The sequence below is a fragment of the Mchenga conophoros genome, linkage group LG11, assembly GCF_057382185.1.
Source record: "Mchenga conophoros isolate Kocher_MC1m ecotype Shallow Benthic linkage group LG11, M_conophoros_male_GT1.1, whole genome shotgun sequence".
Classification (NCBI taxonomy): domain Eukaryota; kingdom Metazoa; phylum Chordata; class Actinopteri; order Cichliformes; family Cichlidae; genus Mchenga; species Mchenga conophoros.
The window spans coordinates 8,049,067-8,070,408 of record NC_140536.1 but is presented as its reverse complement, the minus strand read 5'-3'; the positions used below and the strand labels follow the sequence as shown (position 1 = coordinate 8,070,408).

The 21,342-nt window shown below is 39.7% G+C and overlaps 2 protein-coding genes across 2 annotated transcripts; both read right to left on the bottom strand.

The window, feature by feature from the left end:
* On the bottom strand, positions 1 to 2,444 carry LOC146563536 (chemerin-like receptor 1). Its single transcript, XM_085290980.1, has 3 exons — positions 2,318 to 2,444; positions 460 to 1,489; positions 1 to 73 (listed from the first exon to the last, which is right to left on the bottom strand). Exons 2-3 carry the CDS (start codon positions 1,473 to 1,475, stop codon positions 1 to 3), a joined length of 1,089 nt encoding a protein of 362 aa, XP_085147106.1. The 5' UTR covers positions 1,476 to 1,489; positions 2,318 to 2,444.
* Positions 2,445 to 10,275: 7,831 nt separating this feature from the next.
* LOC146563535 (V-type proton ATPase subunit C 1-A-like) lies at positions 10,276 to 18,025 on the bottom strand. The gene is made up of 13 exons (XM_085290702.1): positions 17,867 to 18,025; positions 17,279 to 17,439; positions 16,625 to 16,692; positions 15,629 to 15,714; positions 15,344 to 15,438; positions 13,607 to 13,698; positions 13,286 to 13,384; positions 13,115 to 13,183; positions 12,821 to 12,913; positions 12,473 to 12,566; positions 11,681 to 11,778; positions 11,384 to 11,510; positions 10,276 to 10,940 (listed from the first exon to the last, which is right to left on the bottom strand). Exons 2-13 carry the CDS (start codon positions 17,408 to 17,410, stop codon positions 10,842 to 10,844), a joined length of 1,152 nt encoding a protein of 383 aa, XP_085146828.1. The 5' UTR covers positions 17,411 to 17,439; positions 17,867 to 18,025; the 3' UTR covers positions 10,276 to 10,841.
* Positions 18,026 to 21,342: the final 3,317 nt, after the last annotated feature.

Here is a 21,342-nt window from a genome sequence, read left to right as displayed (position 1 = left end):
CTATTTCACCTCAGTATTCAAAAGGGACATCTCCTTACTATGATTGGTGTTCGCTGATTTTACGTCTTTTTCCAAATCAGAATCAGAATCAGAATCAGAAAGGGGTTTATTGCCAAATGTTGAGCAGGTTTACAACATTAGGAAATTGCTGGAAAATCCTTTTAGTTTCATATAAGAACACACAAATCCACACTGTGAGTCAAAGAGACACCAAAAGCAAGACAGCACCGATCTAATGTATCACAGCATTTGTACAGTTAGCCATTTCCATTAGATTAATAAGAACAGTTTAATTGTTATATTCATTATAAAGATTTACTCTGGAGTAATATTTACAGCCAAAAGCAATTTGACATCTTTTTTTTAAATATTATTTACCGTTTTGTATTTTTGTAAAATAGTTTTGTTACATCACTGTCTGCCTTATACCACAGGATTCAAAGCTTTGTTTGCTCTGTCTGGTGTGTCTTCTCTTCGTCGAAGGCAGTCTCCATACTTTTTAGAATGGATTTTCTGACTTCATCCTTAAAATCTTGTCTGATGAACACATACAGTAGTGGGTTCATGCAACTATGTAGAACAGCCAAATTGTTGCTGAGAGGTATCCCAATAGCAATAATGTGGAGTAATGTTTTACTCTCAGTATCAGCTGTGAAGATAACCAGCTCAATTAGACCTATAATATGAAAGGGAGCCCAGCACACGAAAAAACAGATGATAATAGCAGCAATAATTTTAAAGGCGCGACTTGACTGGCTAGCCAGGTTGCGGTTTCTCCTGACATGATGGATGATGACACCATAACAAGAGACAATGACAGTGAAGGGGACTGCAAATCCTAGGAGGAAGTTGGTGATGACAATGGCTTGAAATCGTATGTTGTAGTCGAAAAGAGTGTCAAAGCAGATTATTTTGTCTCCAGAATGTTGCTCGGTGTCCATGAAGTAAAGGTACGGAGCATTGAGAATCAAAGCCAGTATCCAAACACACAGACTCACATGGGATGACTTGCGTACATTTCTGTAGTTCTGAGCCCACACGGGCCACACCACAGACACACATCTGTCCACACTGATCACCAGCAGAATGTAGACACTGACAAACATGTTCAGAGAGATTAGAGTGGTGCTCAGCTTGCACATGAAATTGCCAAAGGGCCAGTGAGACCCTAAAGCTAAGAAAGTCACATCAAAGGGCAGAAATGCTGCGACGAGAAAGTCAGCCACAGCAAGATTGAGGTACCAAACTGTGTTAACAGTTTTGTTCATCTTGAACCCGGTCACCCAGATAACCACTCCATTCCCCAGCACGCCAAGAACAGAGACCAGGGAGAAAACAGCGATAGACATGGCATCAAATGACTGAAACAACTGAGCAAAGTCATTCAAGTCGTAGTCATCAGTTTTTTCAGAGTCATTTCCATGAGTAGCAGTAGCTGTAGTTCTCTGATCAAAATAGTGAGTAGTCATCTCCATGATTGTCTTGAGACCTGCAGTAGCCATGCAACAAACAAACAAACAAACAAACAAACAATTTCAATGCATTGTCATTTATAGTTATTCTAATCCATGAAATATCTCCTTGATGTCTAGTAGAGCTGAAGTTCCAACACAACTTAAGACTAACCATATCAGCACTTGGTTTTAATTAAGCTATCAGAAATTTTAATATGTAGAGATAAACAATAAAATATAAATACAGGGTTAACTATAAAGTAATGGCCACGTGTGGGACATGCTTGTTGTTGATCTAGTGACTCATTAAACTACTAACGTTATCGGTGAGAGGCATTTGAAAATAAAAACAAAGCATTCATTTTCCAAACAAGTAGACACAAGCATGAAAAGAGACATAATTTGGTTGCCAGCGGTTTTTTCAAAAGATTTAAAAGATGTAATTTTAAACCAACCTGAATGATTGCTTATGTGAATTTATTTTTAAAAATCCACAGTTGATCCGTTTTTATAATGCAGCTTGATGCAATTTATTTGCAGACGTTGAAATATTTGAATTCAAACTCACATTGCCCTCTTTTTACATCATGCCCACTCGTTACATTGACCTATTCTGTAATATGCAAGCGTTAAAACTTTGCTTCATGTTTGCTTTGAGGGCACCTTAATACGCTATAGCAGCGGTTTTACAGCTATTAGGCAAAGGCATAACATTTTCTACACTGTCACTGTCTAACCAGAGTTTTGTTGTAAATTAGAATTATGACAAAATATACAATGAATTACTCCATAACTTCAGACAAAAGCAGTACTGTCACTTAAATAAATCAATTTAACTCATTTCCTTAATTTTAATAAATTACCTTAATTTAATTAAAATCCAGCGCTGGTTAATTCCTCCATAGCAAATAACCAATGATTTTACAATCCTGAAATAGGGGGAAGCTCCCACTGGGTTTAAATCTGGGACTCTCCTTCTCGGATGAGAGGTGAAACGTCTTCAAGCAACTTAAAGAAGTCCAGACGCTTTTCTTTCCAACTCCTTAGAATACAATGACCTGGATGACTGAGAACCGTCACAGACAAACATTATGTACCTTTTTCTTAATAGTTGTTGAGGAATTCCCTGCAGAGGAATGTCTGATCAAACTGACTGCTTAATATGACTGCCTATAAAGCAAGAGAAAGAGACGGGGAGAGGGAGACGGGTAATCAAAATATATCTGTATCTGCAGAGTTTAGTGGTTAACATTTTTGCCTAACAGATCCTGCAGCAAAATAACAAAGGTTACGTACCTTAAGTAAAGTTGCCTTGTTGGTTTTGGATGGACTGATTGTAGAAAAATACCTAATGAAGATTTGACAGGTTAATATAACTCTGTGCAAAGGGTGGGGGGTTGACTGTTGTTGTCACTGTATCATTACAAAGTCATTACAAAAAAGACTGTTGAATTTCTCTGCAGGCTGAAGATGACTAAATTTGGATATGTATATAGTTTGTATTGCAACAGTATGACTCTGTCAGAATTTTGCAAAGTTGTGAAACTCTGAGGTCAACTATTTTGTTGTTTCATGTGTGTGGTAAGTATTAAGTTTTATTTGAAAGTCAGAGAACAAAAGAACTAAACTGGACAAGCCTTGTACAGTTAAATAATCTTAACGCAAAGGAAAGAAAAATAATAAATCCACACAAAACTCCAAACACTGTGTCAAAGACTCAGCACCGTGACAGTGATAGTGCTTTGTGTTAAGCCACCAACTCTAAAACCATTCTCTGACTCTCTTCTTCATGCACCATGTATCATCATTCATCATGTATCAGATTCTCCCATGATCTCTGAAAGATGGGCAGGTGCCTGGATTTTTGGGGACTGGGGGGAACATAGTGTGTAGATACTCTGCTAAGTCACTGTGTTTGAGTCACGTTGAGAAAAGTAACCAAATTTCATCCTAAAAGAATGACAGAGTATTTTTTTACTACTGTCAAACATAAAAATTGGTAAAATTTTACCTGAACAGTATGGCAGAGGAAGTATAGACTACAATATTGTAGCCTTTGGAGAAGCACCTGTACCGTTGTCAGTTTTGTTTCATTCTGTTGACGGAACCATAAAAGTAGGTTTTCAGTTCAATAAAGAAATAAGGATTACAATATGAAATTATTTGTGGCCAGTGCCATACACGGTAATGGTGGCTGTCTGATGCTGGGTGAGAAGATGAATTTTATTGATTGTGCAGTGGACGGGTAACTCTATTTCACTGAGTGGAAAACTAGATGTTTTCTCAAATCAATAAAAGAAAAGAAAAGAAAACAAAGAAAAGAAAAGAAAAGTTTTACTAGGTCTGACTGATTGCTACCAAAAACAAAAGTATATAATAAATCACAGTTCATCAACAGATGCATCATCTATCACTGTTTTTCTGTTTTGATGTTTTTGTCTTTTCATTTTTTTGAAAACTTTAAATCTTTTTCTTTTAATTGTTTTAAAATTGTATGCAGAGCAGATGGCTGCTGTTGTTAATGAAAGCACAGTCCCTATCAAAATTTTAAGACCACCTGAAAAAGGGCAAAAACTCATATTTTGCATGGTTGGACCTTCACAAGGTTACAGGTTGAGCTTCAACATGCAACAAGAAGAAATGGGAGTGAGACAGAACATTATTTTGAGCATGCAGTTTATTGAAAACAGTGCTTGAAATGAAACAGGCTGCAGCCCCGTGCTCAAAATAATGTTTTGTTAACTCCCATTTCTTCTTGTTGAATGTTGAAGCTCTACTTGTAACCTTGTTAAGCTCCAACCATGCAAAATATAAGTAGAATCCTTCACTGCTCATATCAACACTGGGGATAAAAACATAAAGTTCACCAGGGAAGACATAAAGGATAACTGTTTGCCATTGCTGGACTGTTGAAGGGAATCAAAACCTCAACATTGAAGTTACCGGAAGCCCACACACAAGGACCAGTACCTCCTCTTTGACTCCCACCACCAACACATATTGGGAGCGTCTAACATCCAGAACAAGAGCACCCCAGCATTCACAGCACACCTGACATACTTGTTGACACTGTCATACTCACAAGGTTTAATATCAATACCTTATTTCACGTTATCAGCACTCTCTTTTTTTTTACACCCTTGTGCACTTATGTACTTCTTACCAAAGATATTTATGCTTCATGAATAACAGAGGATTTCATTACTGCCTGTCTAGTTAGCACATAATGGAGAATAAGAGATTAAGAAAGCACCCTGAATGATTTGTAGCCTTCATGTCTGCCGTAAGGTTTGCTAAATTAAATCTATTAAATGTTGCCGCAGTGTGCAGCTTTGTTTATGACTACTGTCATATTGCTGTGTTTGTTATGTAAAACACCTCTCCCTACAGGTTACGACTATATTAACAATGCATGTGCTCTGTGTTCTGTCATTGGGTATTTCATAATGATAAATTATTATTCAGGGTTAGATGTGTTATGCATTTATTTCTAAATGTATTTACAACTGTACAATACAGGTGAAGATATATAACTGGGAGAAAGACATTGGTCATGAAAGCTCTTTGGGTGCCTTGAAAAGCACTATATAAATCCAATCCATTATTATTATTATTATTATTATTATGAAACAAAAGAAAAAGAAAGAAAAGCAACTGCTAATTTAAGCTTAGTAGCATCATAATGTCTGATCAAACTGACTGGTTAATATAACTGCCTATAAAGCAAGAGAAAGAGACGGGGAGAGGGAGACGGGTAATTTCTGTACTAGCAAAAGACATCTAAAATCCAGAATTAGAACATCTTTATCTTTTCATAGCAGCAGGGTCCTACTATCAGCATCCTGTTTTGCAATCTTGGTCTCTTTTCCTCTTCCTGTCAGCTATCTTGTATTCTTCTTTGGTCTTTATTTGTCAAGGTTCTGGGTCATTTGACTGGGTGTTTCATTCTGGCAAGATTGACCTGGCGAACAGCAGCGTGTCTCCTGTGTTCACTTTCTCTCATGTTTTACAGGATCGTAATTTGGCTATGCGCCCACCATAGTGGGGCCTGTAACATCAAGCTGGTGTGTCAGTCTACGTTTCAGTGTTTCCTGTTTTATTGTGACAGTGTTGTGTTCCATTTTCAGTGTGTTTAGTTTTGCTTCCTCTGTCTTGTTGTGTCTAATTAGCCCCAGCTGTTATTCCCTCCTGTTTCTTGTTCTCCCTCTTATTCCTTATGTATTTAAGCCCTCTCTTCCCCCCTGCCTGTTGTCCTGATCACCCTTTTGGCTGTGGTTTCCTCTGTGTGTGTAATGTTGAGTTTCTCCTTGTTTAGTTTGATATTTTTTCTTTCAAGCGATAAAGCTGTGGGGTTTTTTTTAGATTTCCATCCAGTCATGCCTGCTCCACAAAGCTTTGGGACAGTATTAATATATAAAAGTGGCCTTGTCCTTTAGTTTGTTCCTAGAGTTTTATCTTTTTACTTTTTGGATTTGTTGTATATTTCAGTCCTAGCTGATAGACAATTTTGTTGTTTAAAATTTTTTATATTTCTGTTTGTTGAATGTTCACTGTTTCCTGAATCAGCAAACCCTGCTGTATTGATTTTTTTAACTGTGAATTTTGAATTAAAACTAACATAAAAAGTCTTGTTTATACAAGGAGGAACGAGAAATGCGCATTTCCACTGTGGTATCGCAAGAAATTAGTGGTTATATAAATATATGAGTATGCATAATAGTTATTATTCATAGATACCTACATCCTAAGTTCCTGTTATTCATCTGAAAGAAACAGAATGAGTGTGTTGTTACAATGGTAATGCCAGGAGAGGCAGTAGTGGTTCTGTGTTACATTAATGTGTAAGGAAGTGGAAGAAGAGTGTGTCCTGTAGGAGGCAGTAGAAAATGGATACTCCTGTTCTGTATATGCACTGAAAAGAAGGTTCAGTGAACCAGTTGCAACGATACTTCATTGTAAGTCTCAGTTATTGTATTTTTATTTTTTGAAGATGCAACATCCACCAAGAGGAGCAGCGTCTGAACCACCCAGGTTGATCATGAAGACTCCAGCCTGTCCAGAAATTCTAAGCACCAGCTGTCTGTTGAATTTTAAGAGTTTAGTAAAGTAAAAAGAAAAGACTGTAGAGGTTAAAATGAGCTGATTAAACAAGTGGCAGTGCTTGGTGCAGCGTCGATGGGAGCTCAGTTACTCTGATAAGTAGCTCCCAAAGATGAGGCTGATCAGCTGCAGATGCGTGTGATTATGCCCCAGGCACGGCTGGACTCGACCAGACAGGTTTCAGCTGGGAGATATGGAACACGTTATGACTCTTAGCAGGCAATTTCAACCCAACCGTCACAGAATTAATCACAGTGTCAATGCAGAACAGCCCATTGAAGCGAGGAGCCAGCTTCTTTGACTCCGTGTTAGCAGTGGATAACCAGGCTTTCTGAGCTGGAGCGAAGGGTGGAGCAGCAATCCTGTAGCGGTCGGCCATTGTTTTGTTTTGCTCCCCGGTCTGGAGGATGGCTGCTCAAGTGGCTCTCCACATACACCAGCAGCGACGGACATGGTGCTGGGTGAAAGGAACCTCGTGAGAGATGGAAGGAAGAGGAGGTTGATAGGCCCGTGGCTGAGGATGTCATCGAGTTGTGTGCGTACTCCACCCACGCCAGTTGAGAGCCCCACTGGGACTGATTTGAGGACAACACACGGAGCATCGCCTCCAGCTCCTGATTGGTCCTTTCAGTCTGTCTGTTTGTATGAGGGTGAAATCCGGAGGAAAGACTTGGGCTCCCAATACCGAGCAGAACTCCTTCCACACCCGCAACGAGAACTGTGGACCCCTGTCACACACAATGTCTTTGGGATGCCATGTAGGCGGAACACGTGGTTGGTCAACAGCTTCGCATTCTCCAAGGCAGTGGGCAGCATTTGAGAAGCAATCAACAGTGGTGAGAATGACAGAATTACCTGAAGATGGTGGCAGTCCAGTTATTAAATCCAGTGCGATGTGTGACCAGGGCTTCCAGGGAACATGTAGTGGTCTGAGGAGACCAGCTGGCGGGGAGTTGGACACCTTTTTCTGTGCACAGTTGGGACAAGCAGACACAAACTCCTGGACGTCTCGAGCCAGAGATGGCCACCAGAAGAAGTGTTGTATAAGTGGGCAGGTGCGGTTCTTACCAAGGTGACAGGAGAACTTTGTGGAGTGGGCCCACTGGATCACTTGGCCAAGAACTGCAGCGGGGCGGACCCGTGCCTGGATCGGGTTTCCCCCTTTGAGTGTTTCGTTTTTGTTTGTTTTTTAAAAAGTCTATTTATAATATTTTAACTTCAAAATTACAGAAAATAACACCAAAGGAAACAAAATTCAAAAACGATAACAGAAGAAAAAAGAAAACAAAGAAAACAAAAACAATTTATTTATTTATTTTTTTTAAACAAAGAAGATTATGATGAATCCCCATTTAAGATGGCTTCGATGAAGACAAAAACATCTACAAAACTCCATCGCTGCCTTTAAAATTGGGGCATAGCCTCAAGAAGATTGCAGTTATTTTTGAGCACAAAGCAAAATGTTAGATTTGGACAACAAGGAATTTCTTAAGAATCTGGACAGAAGCAGAGGTCTTTATGAGATGAAATGGGATGTGTGTGTCTCATCCCATCCTCTACAGACTCTAAAAGAGAGAAGCATACATGTGCATCTTGATAAGTACAGAAAAGGAATACCAAAACAAAATTAACAATGATCCCAATAAGAAGAACCGGTCCAAGCTGGCCAATTTGACTCTTTGTGAAGTAATCCTGTTTAACCACAGGAGAGACGGTAAGGTATCAAAAATGCCAATGACTGCATTCAGTCTATGTGACACTTTGGGAGTTTATTTGGATTTGGCAAGTAGGATTTTCAGTTTGAGCAAAAACATTTTGAGCACATTCATATAAGAGGAAAAAGGAATAGGAAAGGTCCTATCCTTTTAATGCCTGGGACGCTTTCCTCAATGGAAGCCTTGGTTGCACGTTGGCAGGCCTGTGGTGTGCCTGATAAAAATCCCTTTTTCTTCTCCAGACCTGAAGGGGAGACCCACTTAAGAGGATCGGGTCCCACCAGACAGATTACAAGGGAATGTGGAGCCAAGCATCGAGAGACACTGTCCTCAACCAAGTTGAGAAGGCATGTATCCACACTGTCTACAGTCCTAACCCTGAAAGATAATGTGATGGACATTCTTGCAAATTTTCTAGGCCATAATATCTGGGTCCACAGACAGTATTATAGGTTGCCTAAAGGAACCGGCTTTATCAAGTTGGCCTAAAGTCAACAAAAGGGCTGATTGCTCTAGAACAGGGGTCCCCAATCCCAGTCCACGAGGGCCCGTGTCCCTGCAGGTTTTAGATGTGTCCTTGAGCCATCACAGCTGATTTAAGTGGATAAATTACCTTCTCAACATGTCTTGAAGTTCTCCAGAGGCCTGGTAGTGAACTAATCATGTGATTCAGGTGTGTTGACTCAGGGTGAGATCTAAAACCTGCAGGGACACCGACCTTCGTGGACTGGGATTGGGGACCCCTGCTCTAGAAGAAGGCTGCCCGCTTGTCAGACTTCAATGGAATGAGCTTGGATCAAATCCAGATTGATCTCAGTTTTCTTTGTTTCAGAGTAAATGTCTTGTACTATGAAGTTTGCTTTTTGTTATATCACTGCTTTGCAGAGGAAGTGCAGGAGATGTGGAAAGACTCCTCTTTATATTCCTCAGCATCAGGTATGTTATATTTGTAACTAACATGGATTAAATGACTACAACAAAACTAAAACATCTGGATTGCCCCATGTACTTTTTGAAAGCACTGTTTTAGCTGCTGTTAGATGTCATTATTGAAACTTGGTGAATAAACTCATACAATGTGAGAATATAATCAAATTGTTTACCACGGGGAAAAACACTTCAGACTAACATCAGTTGACATAATGTAAAGCTTATATTGAGCTGTTGTTGGAGGGAAAAGTGCCACGTGTCTAATCTGCTGGTAATTGCGACAATATTGTGAATAAAGGAGCATGTTTACCAGTGTTTTTGTATGTTAGAGCCTTAAATTTCAGTTTAGAGGATGAGGCTTAAGGTGAGGAGCAAGACAATGGGATGAAGTGTTCAAATAGAATTCTATTGGGTTCATTGTAATCATACTCCAGTATGTAGTAGTATGATTTGCTCCATTACGTGACGACTGCTGTGCAGACTATGGATTCAGTTACAAGAAAATGATGGCTGCGCTTGATATTTTGTACAGTGTGATGAAGTTGAGTTGTGCCATCCATCTGTACGTACAGTCAGTGCTTTTCACACAATATGGTATTAAGGATGAATGGGCACAGAGTGCAACCATATACAGTTTTGTAGACGACTTTTCCTTTCACCCCTCATGTCTTGTTGCTTTCCTCACTACTTTGTAAATAAACGGCGTGTAATGACAAGCGATTGTTGTCTGTGGCTGTTTGGGTCTTGGGGGCAGCAAGTGCCTCATTCATGCTAGGACCTGGCCCCTAGACGGGTTGTAACAATCAGTGATTGGCTGAGGATTGTAACCTCGTCCCAGTACAAGATTTTCAGGTAGAGTAAGAATGGAATTCAGATTCCAAATTCCATATTCCCACCAATGTATGAAATTGGAAGGGGATACTTTCCTTGGAATTCTTCGAACCTCAATCATAAAGTCAATGGGAGAGATTCCAAAAACATGGTATAAACCCTTACCGCAATCCCGGTGTCATCTGGTGTGTCTGTCCATCCCTGGACCATCCCTGTAATTTCTGTCTCTATCACTTGAAATGCTGTGGTCTCCATCACATTTATTCAATCAATGGCTTACACAATACTCAGATATAGATTTCTTTTGTTTTACAGTAAATACACAACATGAGACGACAACATACAGTCATTTGTGTTTCACAACGTGTGCAGAATCTCAGAAACATATACCAGATGTGGTGGCCATGGCTACAATGATGAAATCGCCCAAATGTAAACACAAATCTCTGAACACAGCTACAGAAGATGGCAATCACTTCACACCAGCACACATGGAATGACACAGTAAATACGTTTAGCTCTCCAGTACATTTTCCTTAATTGATTTCACGTTGAGAAAAAGCTAATTATCAGCGTGCCTTTAAAAGAAAAACTGTAAACAAAAACATTTCAAAAGTTGTTGTTGTTTTTTTTTGACTTGGTTGTAAAAGTGGTTGAAGCCTTTTCACCACAAGGAATGAACATGCAGCTCTGTCATTCAAGCAGCTGACGAGGGAGGGGAGAGAGAGAGTGGGAGGAGGCGGAGGTTTGACCGATGAAGAAAAAACATAACTTAATAGACACTCAGAAAGACAAACGATCAGTTAAAGTGTTAAACTTTGAAATCCAGCAGGTTGCAGTCGATTTTGTAGTAGACGTAAGGATAATATTCCTGCTGGCTCAGGTTCAGGCCTGGGATGTCCATTGCAGACTGGAGAGAAAACACAAGAAGCAGGATATTAGTGGGTGTGAGCAGCCAATGCAATATCTGTGTGTGTGTGTCATATAATGAAACTTTACACCAAATCCAATTTGCCCTCACAATCCAAATGCTTGGAAAAAAAATACATGGAATGGAACCGACACAGCTACACCAAATGTGCTACTTACCTGTTCCGAGGTTTGACCAAATGAAACTTTAGATTTTAAATATTTAAGAAGAATTTTTTTTTTTTATTCTTTTCCACTGTCACATTATAAATGCATTACACAAACAGAAACAATGCTGCACAACTTAACCTATATCCCATCTGCAGTAACCAGCTCCTGCCATGAGAGGGAGCAGCTGTTATAACCTGACACAAGGATGGATGGAGAGATTGCAGCATCTACTTTCCCTTCCTACTCAGTGTTGAGGATTATTGAAGCACTCACATCAATGATAGCTGCTGCACTGCTGTCCAGATGTTTGTAAAGGTCATTGAGCACCTCCCTCAGCTTCTTCATGGTCTTCTTGTTTGGCTGCAGGAGCATGGCTTGAAAATTCACAGGCAACCCATATCTGCAAACCAGAACATGTTCAACTCCACTTTCAGACTTAAAATGTTTAAACTACGAGTACGGTCATCAGTGGGGAAAAAACAAGGCAAGCAGTGTCAGGTTTTAGCTTTTATTTTTCTCTTTGTAATAGTTGGTTTTGTTGGCACTGCGATGTTTATTCAAGAGGCCTACCTTAAAACAGATTCCACAAAGACTCGTAGTGCTTTAATGTGAATCCATGCAATGAAGGCTTCACTAAAGTTCACTTTCAGCCACCGGACAAGTGGACCCTACAGAGATGAACAACAGTAACCATCAGTTTTATGTGTCAGAGTCATGAATCTTAAATTCATTCACAGTAAGTGCTTCAAAATATCTGTTTTTTTTAATGAAAGTGCTTTATAAAAGTCCTGCTGACAGATCCTCTTTCTCTCCTAAACAGCTGTGTTCTGTAGCCACTGACAAACTTTCTTTGGGTGCGTGTGCACTCAGCACTTTCTGACCCCTGCTGGCTGCACAATAACTGAATTTCTGTGAACTGCTTCAGCCTTTAATTGGTTGTTTGTGATGCAAGCACACACTCAAGTTTTCTTCCACAGAACACAGTGGGGGGAAATCCACACAGTTATCAGGCTTAACAAAAAGAAAAAGATTGTATATGCATACAATAATATTGATCAATCCAGCGAAAACAAGTATAAACAATACAAATACAAATTAGTGTGATATTTGGTAGAATCTTATCAGTCTACCACACACAGAGCATCCAAACCTTTTTCTTAACCACATGGACGACAGTAAATTAAACAGAATCGCACAGTAGGCTAATAATTCAACATATAAGTACTACATTTATGTGAACAGCACCTCATGGGCTAGAACATCCCAAACCATTTGGGTCTTTTGACTTTTCTATTACTTCCACAGCAAACACAAAATAGAACAAATACATGACATTAGAGGAAAAAAAACTATAGAACTTACAAACTGCTTCTTCTTATCTGTGGAGAGCCGTGTCATCTCTTCTTTATCTGCCTTCATCTCCTCTTCATTGTACTGAAAGTCTCTTACCGTGAACCTATGAACATCGTGAAGAGGACACAAAAACCAGTTTCATTTAACGAGAAAGTGATTTTTATGTGTAGAGACACCAGCTTATATCCTTCACATATTTAAATGTCTGAAGATCAGTTGTGAGAACATAATGCAAGACACATCTACATACGTAAGAAAATCACTTAGATATGTGACACGTATATAATTTATATACACAGAGCTGTTTATATTCACTGGGAAGAATGGTGGTTATAATAACACAATGCCATCACTTACTTGTTCTCTCTAGCTTTGTGTTTGAAGTCATCAATAGCTTTCCTGAACAGAGTGACACTGAACAGCCCACTGTCACTGTCTTCAAATAGCAGACTAGAAGAAAGGTCAGGTACTATTTTAGTGATATAATAATAGGAAGTTCATAATGTAAATTAATCGCATACTAAGTCTCTAAATACTTGTGGTCAGAAATATGAACAAAAATAAATTAAATTGTCACAAAGAGCAACTTAAACAATAGATGCTTGATAAGGGCATTAACAAAATATCTGTCTCATGGATGACATGACTTACTGTGAAGACCGTGGGACCACCATCTCAGCAAGCGTTTCATATGCTTTCTGCCAGTCAGAGTATCCCGTCCTGAACAAACAAAACAGCGCAGAACTCATTAATGCTCATATTCCTTCTCATTCAATACAAAATCAATCAGGACATAGCTGTGTTTACTTGGGGCTGACTCACTTTGGTACGACAACCAGCAAAGTGATGAGGTACTCTGAATCAAGTACAAAATCATCCTTCTTGACAATGTCAGCCAGGCTCCTGGTCAACAGGCTCCCCCTGTTGGCACACAATAGCATTACAACAACACAGACTCATATGAGGGTCCTGCTGTTGATAAAAGCTTTTTGGAGTCAGAGTATACAGACAAGGTCAAGGTAAAGCATAATGAGGTAGAGGAAAATAAAGGAAGCGAACGGTCATCCTAAAGGATGTTCCAGGTCGGCACTGCAGCCTTCATGTAATGTTACAGGTGCACTTTTGTCCATGTGAGTAACTTACGCATTCTTCCTTTCTAAGTTCTGCAAGTTTCCCTTTAGGTTATTATACGCTGATGCTCTGGTCTTCAAGTCATTGTCAATCTGAGTTACTTGCTGTAAAAAAAAAACAAAAACAAAAAAAACATGGCAAAAAATATTAATGACAGACAAAGTAAAATACAACAAAAGACCACAGAATAAAATAACTGCAGTGAGGGACCTCGATTAAATGAGTGAGAAGATATTATTAAACTCTGCAGCTACTCATGAGTATATAAAATTAAAAAAAATAAATAAAACAATACATACACTACCAGTCAGAAGTTTGGACATACCTGCTCATTTACTATTTTTTTCTTTATTTTTTACTACTTTTTATATTTTAGATACTCACCGAAGACATCAAATATATGCAAGCAAGATATGTGGAATTATGTAGCAAAGAAAAATTGATAAATAACTCTAAATATGTTTTATATTTTAGATTCCTCAAACCAGCCACTCTGTGCTTTGATGACAGCGCTGCAAACCCTTGGCCTCTCAGTGAGCGTCATGATGTAATCACCTGAAATAGTTTTCACATCACAGTTGTGTCTTGTCAGGGTCAATTTGTGGAATTTCTTGTCTTCTTAATGGGATTGGGTGACACACTTGTGTTGTGCAGAGGTCAGGTTGGTACACAGCTGACAGCCCTATTTGGCAACTGCTGGAATTCATATTATGCCAAGAACCAATCAGCTAAGTAAAGAGAAATGACAGTCCATCATTACTTTAAGAACTGAAAGTCAGTCAGTCTGGAAAACTGCAAAAACTTTGAATGTGTCCCCAAGTGCAGTTGCCAAAACCATCAAGAACCACGATATAACTGGCTCATATGAAGACCAAAGGAAGACCAAGAGTCACCTCTGCTGCTAAGGATAAATTAATCCGAGTCACCAGCCTCAGAAACCGCAAGTTAACAGCACCTCAGATTAGAGCCCAGATAAATGCCAGAGGTCCAGTAGCAGACACATCTCTACATCAACTGTACAGAGAAGACGAATCAGGCCTTTATGGCCAAATAGAAACGACTACTGAGGAAAACCAATAAGCAGAAGGGATTTGTTTGAGCCAAGAAACACAAGGAATGGACATTAGACCAGGGGATATCTGTGCTTTGGCCTGATGAGTCCAAATTTCAGATCTGTGGTTCCACCTGCCGTGCCTTTGTACTATGCAGAAAAGGTCTCTACATGCATGGTTCCCACCAACGGTGTGATGGTCAGGGGGTGCTTTGCTGGTGACACTGTTGGGGGATATGTGACCCTAAACACATCTCCAGGCGGTGCAAGGGCTGTTTGACCAAAAAGGAGAGTGATGGAGTGCTGCGCCAGATGGCCTGGCCTCCAGAGTCAGCTGACCTAAACCCAATCAATCAAGTGCTCAGCATCTCTGAGAACTCCTTCAAGACTGTTGGAAAATGATTTCAGGTGACGACCTCATGAAGCTCATCGAGAGAATGCCAAGAGTGTGCAAAGCAATAATCAAAGCAAAGGGTGGCTATTTTGAAGAATCTAAAATAAAAAAACATATTTTGAGTTATTTCACACTTTTTTTGTTTACTACATAATTCCATATGTTATTATTTATACGTTTGATGCCTTCAGTGAGAATCTACAATGTAAATAGTCATGAAAATAAAGAAAAAACATTAAATGAGAAGGTGTGTCCAAACTTTTGACTGGTAGTGTAAGTAAGTAAGTGTAAGTGACAGACCTACCTTTGAGATGATTTCAGAGATGTTTTTAAGGGACTGTTTTATGGGATATTTTGCCATATCCCATTGAAATCTTGTAATGTAGGTGACAAGATCAACTAAAGGGAAAGAAAACAAAAGCTGTAAAAGCAACACTATTACCTGCTTATTATCTCACGGCAGCCTAAAGTTAATATCATTATTCTGCAGCTAACCATTCTTTGCATTACCCCAATCAAAAATACAGTTATATTTTCCTTTTTTTTTTTTACATAATACGAACAGAGAGTGTTGTAACCATCAGCGTACCTCCATTAGCCAGTAGGTTCTCCTGCACTTTGTCCCGGCTGTCCTCCAACACATCAGCCATGTACTGAGCCACCTTCTTCACCACACTGTGAACACCCAGGAGAGAGCAAAAATGCCATCTCAACACAAACTGCATGCACTAAGCATCACATGACCCCCAGGAACTGATTTCCCCCAACCAGATTTAACACAAACTGACGCACACATCAAAGGGTTTCACATATTCGTGTAAAGATAATCTCCTGACAAGGTCATTTATAAAACAGCAGACTTTCAGTCCTCAAGATTTTTAACCACGCTGTTCCATGGCTCATCAGAGCAGCCATGAAGCCATGGAAACACCAAGAGCCAAGTCACATTTGATGGCTAAAAGTTCCTAAGAAACTACATCAGCCACTAATGTTCAACTTTTACCCATCTATTTTGCAATGTTATTATAATATCAAGTGTCAAAAATCAACTTAACGTTTTAACTGAAAGAAATTAAGAATTTAGCAGTTTCTTTTTCAGATATGGCGTGCAGAAACATCAAAAAGGAACTGGGTTAAAGAGAGGCTGTAGGCAAACAAGTGAAACTGTGTTGCAAGGTTGGCCTTTCCCACAGTCAGCAGAGGAAGCATATCAGAGCTCAGGCACTAAGAGCTGTGTGTGAGCTTTGGATGTCAATGTTTCCAAAAGACTAGAGATTACAGTCGAACATACTCATGAGAGTGAAGTCATCTGCTATAAATATGACTACAGAAGGAGCTGCGGGTGTATCACCCAACTGTAAATTGCCAAGTTTAGACTGCAGGGCCCACTAGCCTCAGGTCCCTGTGAAATTCCTCATTGTTACAAAGTAGAGGAAAGATTACAGAGTGGCAGAGGACTGGGAATGCAGGTTTTGTGTTCAACTCTCATTAATAGGTCAATAGTAAGAGCCATTATAAACAGAAAATAACTTTTTAATGAGAAAAATAATGTTCGGTACAAATCAGAAATTAACAGGTTGCATACCCTTCAACAAAGGAATCTAATTTGGCCAGTTCATCCGACAGCCCGACCAAGACATCCAGTGTCCCAACCTGTTTTTGGACACAAAAACAAAAATTAAACATGTTTTGAGTTATCAGTGCTGAGATTTGGGTCTTTTTCAGCAGTGTCAGCAGGGTTGTGTTTAAACAGGGACGTCTGGGGTTCAGTCTGCCTACAGTGACATCCAGGGGGCCCCTGTGCGCTTTGGACGGCGCCTCTTTGTCCAGAGGCGTTCGTGCATTGCTAACAGCAGCAGTGGGACATTAGAACCCCGCGTAGCACCAAGGTCAGCGGGGTTACTTCACCTTCTGCACGGAGAGTGACCAATTCAGAAAAGCAGAGCTGCTCTGTGGATGAAACACTCCTCTACCCGCTGCTTCAACATGAAGGCAACAGATCTGTGTACAGACTGCTTCCGATACACAGAATCGGTTTATTCTTGACAGTGGATGCAGAAGGTGAGTGATTTTGATTGTTAAACGATTGTTAAATGACTTTTTGAAATGAATGGGGTAAATCATTATGAATTACTACAGTGTAACAGCTCTGCGCTGCAGCACTGGAGGGAACAGCAGGACAGCGTGGCAAGCACAGGGTTTATACACTGTCCTGAAAAGTGTATAAACCCATACTAACCTTAAGGTCTGGGATGTTGAACTTGTGGTTGGTGGAGAGGTTGTTGGTACGCGTGGTGGCTGCCATCATTTTGTCCCATGTTTGCTGGCAGGTCTTATCTCCTGGTGCAGAGATCAACCAAAACTCTGTCATGTTTCCAGCACTGGTGCAGCTCGAGAAAGCTGGAAAGGAAATCCAGACTTAGACTAGTGCTTTCTCTAATATTATTAGCCTCAGCATTTAGTTAAACAACACTGTCTGTCTGATTACAAGTAAAAGACTGTTTGCTTACAGGGACACCGTTCCCCACTAAACAAGTGATGCTACACTAGCAACAATTCATTCAATTCATTCAAGACAACTACATGCTGACGTTTCTCTTTCACCAACAGTCCATATCTTCACTCCCCGACAACTAACTAACGTTACAATACCGTAAATAAAAAAAAATAAGCAATATGTTACATAAACCGCAGCTGGCAAAACAAAAACATGGTTAAGGTCAAGCAGCATCCAGCTGGGATTAGCTATCGTTAGCCATTTCGCTAGCTTTGTTATTAACGGCAACAACTCAGGTACTTTTTGATATCGTTTTAACTGTTCACTCACCGGGGTATTAAAACGTTACAGTTGTTAGTGAAAATAAAGGTGTTTATAGTGTTTCTATAGCTTGACAGCGTTCATAGTTGCCATTCAGTACAGTTCGTGAGCTCCTGACAGCAGTACCAGTCAGCTGATCTGCAAGAGGAACCGGAAGGCCTCTCACACACGCTGCGGAGACCCACCAACGACCCCAGCTGGCGGTGAGCGAGTACTGCAGCCTGGCTCAGCTTGAACCCACAAAAACCCTGACTGGTGGTGGTGCTCAGGCTCAAAAACGCTTGAGTTATGTGGATAGTTTAGACTATAATCCGGATAAAAGAGAGTGTGTTTAGCTAGGCCACATTCTGAAATAAAACACCAAGATTGTTTGACACTTATGTAACAGCAAACAAAATTAATGTAAGTTTTGATGAGAAAAAATATAATTGTTTTAATGGATTTTCAACAGATTTCCTTAATTATAAACCCCAAATCTCAGACTTGATCCTGGGTCAACATTCCAAACTCATTATTACCCTATTAGACAAGAAGGCAGACAATGTTGGATGCCAAGTCAGCAGCATTTGAGCCTTTAGAGTAACTAAATTTAGGAAAGCTGGGTCAGGTTTCCTGACTTTGGGTGTCTCCTGTACAGAATACTGAGGAAAACGCCCCCCAAAGGGACATGTTTATAGTTCAGTGGGTCTGGGGTTCATTGTTTTGGGACACAATGCTTGGTCTGCCTGGAGCCAACCCTCAACATCAAACGACAGGGTTGAGTTTGCCCATAGCTGGCTAGAGGCCAGTCTCCCTGGATGTTATCAGGGGACACACACACCACAATCAGCCAGTCTGCAGAAGGCCAGCTACTGCTTAGATTCAGCTGCATGATCTCTGGAGGTTCAGAAACAGAGGCAAGTGATAAAGTATAGAAGCATAAAACTCCTGTAACAAGCGTGTTGCTCTCCCCTTGCCCTCCTTCAGCTTCTTTAGAAAATGCTAATAATAAAAACCATGTTAACAGTACAGGCCACACAAGTGTGTCGTAGAACTACACGTGAAGGATGAAGGTCTCTCTCTAAATGCTTTGTGTACTGTACATTCCACATCACCTGTTTCGGCTTGGTCCAAAGTAACTGATGCTTACAGGTGTGCTTGTACCATGTAGCCTTTTAACATGCACACACCAAACTCAGTGCATTTACATAAGCAGCTTTTCTAGTGTCATTCATGGGAACTACCTGATGATTTGGTTTCCCCAGAAACAATGCACTTCAAAAGTATTCCAGTCATTTTAGAGTTCTGTAACAATGATAAATAATTTTTGTGCAATCTATCTTTGCAAGAAGGGAAATGAGGGTGAAATGTGCATCATTTTTTTGGGCGTTGTTATTGTTTAGTCGTTATGGTATCGCGTTGTATCTCTCCACCTCTTTGATACTATTGTTATACATGACATGTCCTGGGAAAGCCCAGTGATAAAGACTATTCCCATTTCATGGCATATCACAGAAATATGGAGCCATTTTTCCAGTTTATTTTTGGGTGCATTAACATTTCTCAAGTATCTATTAGTCTTCATAAGACTACCGTGGGTCCTCTTGGTGCTATGTGAGACCTAAGGCTGTGGTGTTTATGAAAAAAGGAGTATCAGGGTGTTTATTAATCTGATATTGCTGCTTTAAGTCTTCTAAAGATATACCTGTTGAATATTTGCTATATTCCTGCAGTCAGCTGCTTTATATTTCCCTGCTTAACATTCAGGTCAGTGTGAGGAGAAGTTTGTTTGGAGTTCTCTTTTTACTTAGCAACATTCTTTGGCAAAAAAAAAAGAGGGGAAACCACTCGGGAGAGACTTAACAAGTGCCTGTTGCATACGACTAATGTATGGTGTTTTTAAACAACTATTCATGTCCACCAAAATGGTAAATTTATGACTTGTCATTGTGATTATACAAGCATAACAGACAACACTCACTCACATGGTGCAAAAAAAGAAGAAGAAAAGGCTTAAATACCATAAATGTACTGACATAATATAAATGCAATATTTAAACTCATTTACTGACAGGTATTTGAAAGCTGTCAGCTATATAAGACTGGGAGTTAATATTGCACAGCCTCACTGAAGATGAGTTATTTATATGCTATGTGTATATATATATATGTATATATGGGGGTTGTAATTGTGTGGAGCTGAGCACTAGAAAAGTGTATTTTACATGAGTCATTTTACATATTGTAAAATGCACATGGCTTGTTATGGAAAATTAATAGATAATGTGTATATTCTCTTAACAAATTCAAATTGTTTACGAATATTCATTAAACAAATACCCATAACAACTTCTTCTGTTTGAAAAATGAAGGGAATCAATATTGTTGGCTGTATGTAATTGTCTGACCTTTTGATTCTTGGAACATGTTGTTTATTCCTTTTTTTTGCCTGCCTTGGTCACTCAGGGGTGATTCAGGGTCTTTCTATATCGGTCCATTGATGTAATCTGTTTGCAATGTTTGCAAATAAGAATTCCTGCTGCACAATGCAGCCACTAGAGTATTTGCCCTCACAGTGGGTGGTACACATGTCTCCCTGTCGCATACCCAACGGCAGCGATGGCTATTATGATCCAAACAATGGAAATCAAACATTGTGCGTTACTGGAAGCCACTTTAGATGCTATGTGTGATTAGCCTTATATATACATAACTCGTGTAGTGTTAGAGAGAACAGGCACAAAACACGGAACAACTTTTTTGTGTCGCAGTACATCGCCTCCGCAGCCTTTACAATGGACTCCACGAAATAGGTTTATTAGTGAAACAGGCACTGCTATTGTTTATTTTTTCCCTGAGGAGCACTCAACTCTCATCTAACACTCTGAGGAATTTTATAGATATGTGGAAGAAAAAAATCCCAACAACAACAAGACATCATGAACTGCTGTGAAATGAGAAAAATATGATGTGGGTCAGCCAGGGTGCTGGGGATTTAAGGGATAATGCTTTGTAATTGGTAAACAGGGTTTTCATACAAGAACAGTAGTCCTAGGTCACAAATTCCTGGATCCTAAACTTCACAGCAGGTATGGAGAACTTGTGTCTGTATGTCACTCTGTAAAAATGAAGTGAAAATTAAACTATGAGGGTCACAGACTGAAGAGATGCTGCAGAAAATGGGCTTTTACTGTAGAAGACAGACATTAGTGGATTGCATTTGAAAATTATTTTCCTATACTTGTTTTTATTTTTTCTGAACATAGTTGAAAATCAATTGTATTTTTATAACCTATTTGTATTATTTTAGAAATGGCAAACATAATCCCAAAGCCTTGAAATGCTGATACTGTGCAGTAAAACACTTTATATTTGAATGATAAAGGGGTATTTTCTCCTATGTTTAATGTAAGCACAGAGTCCAAACAGCCCCAGAAAAAAGATTTCCCCTTCAGCTAACAGTTGCCGAGCTTTTCTTTGCACCCTCCCCCTTCAGCTCTGAGGAG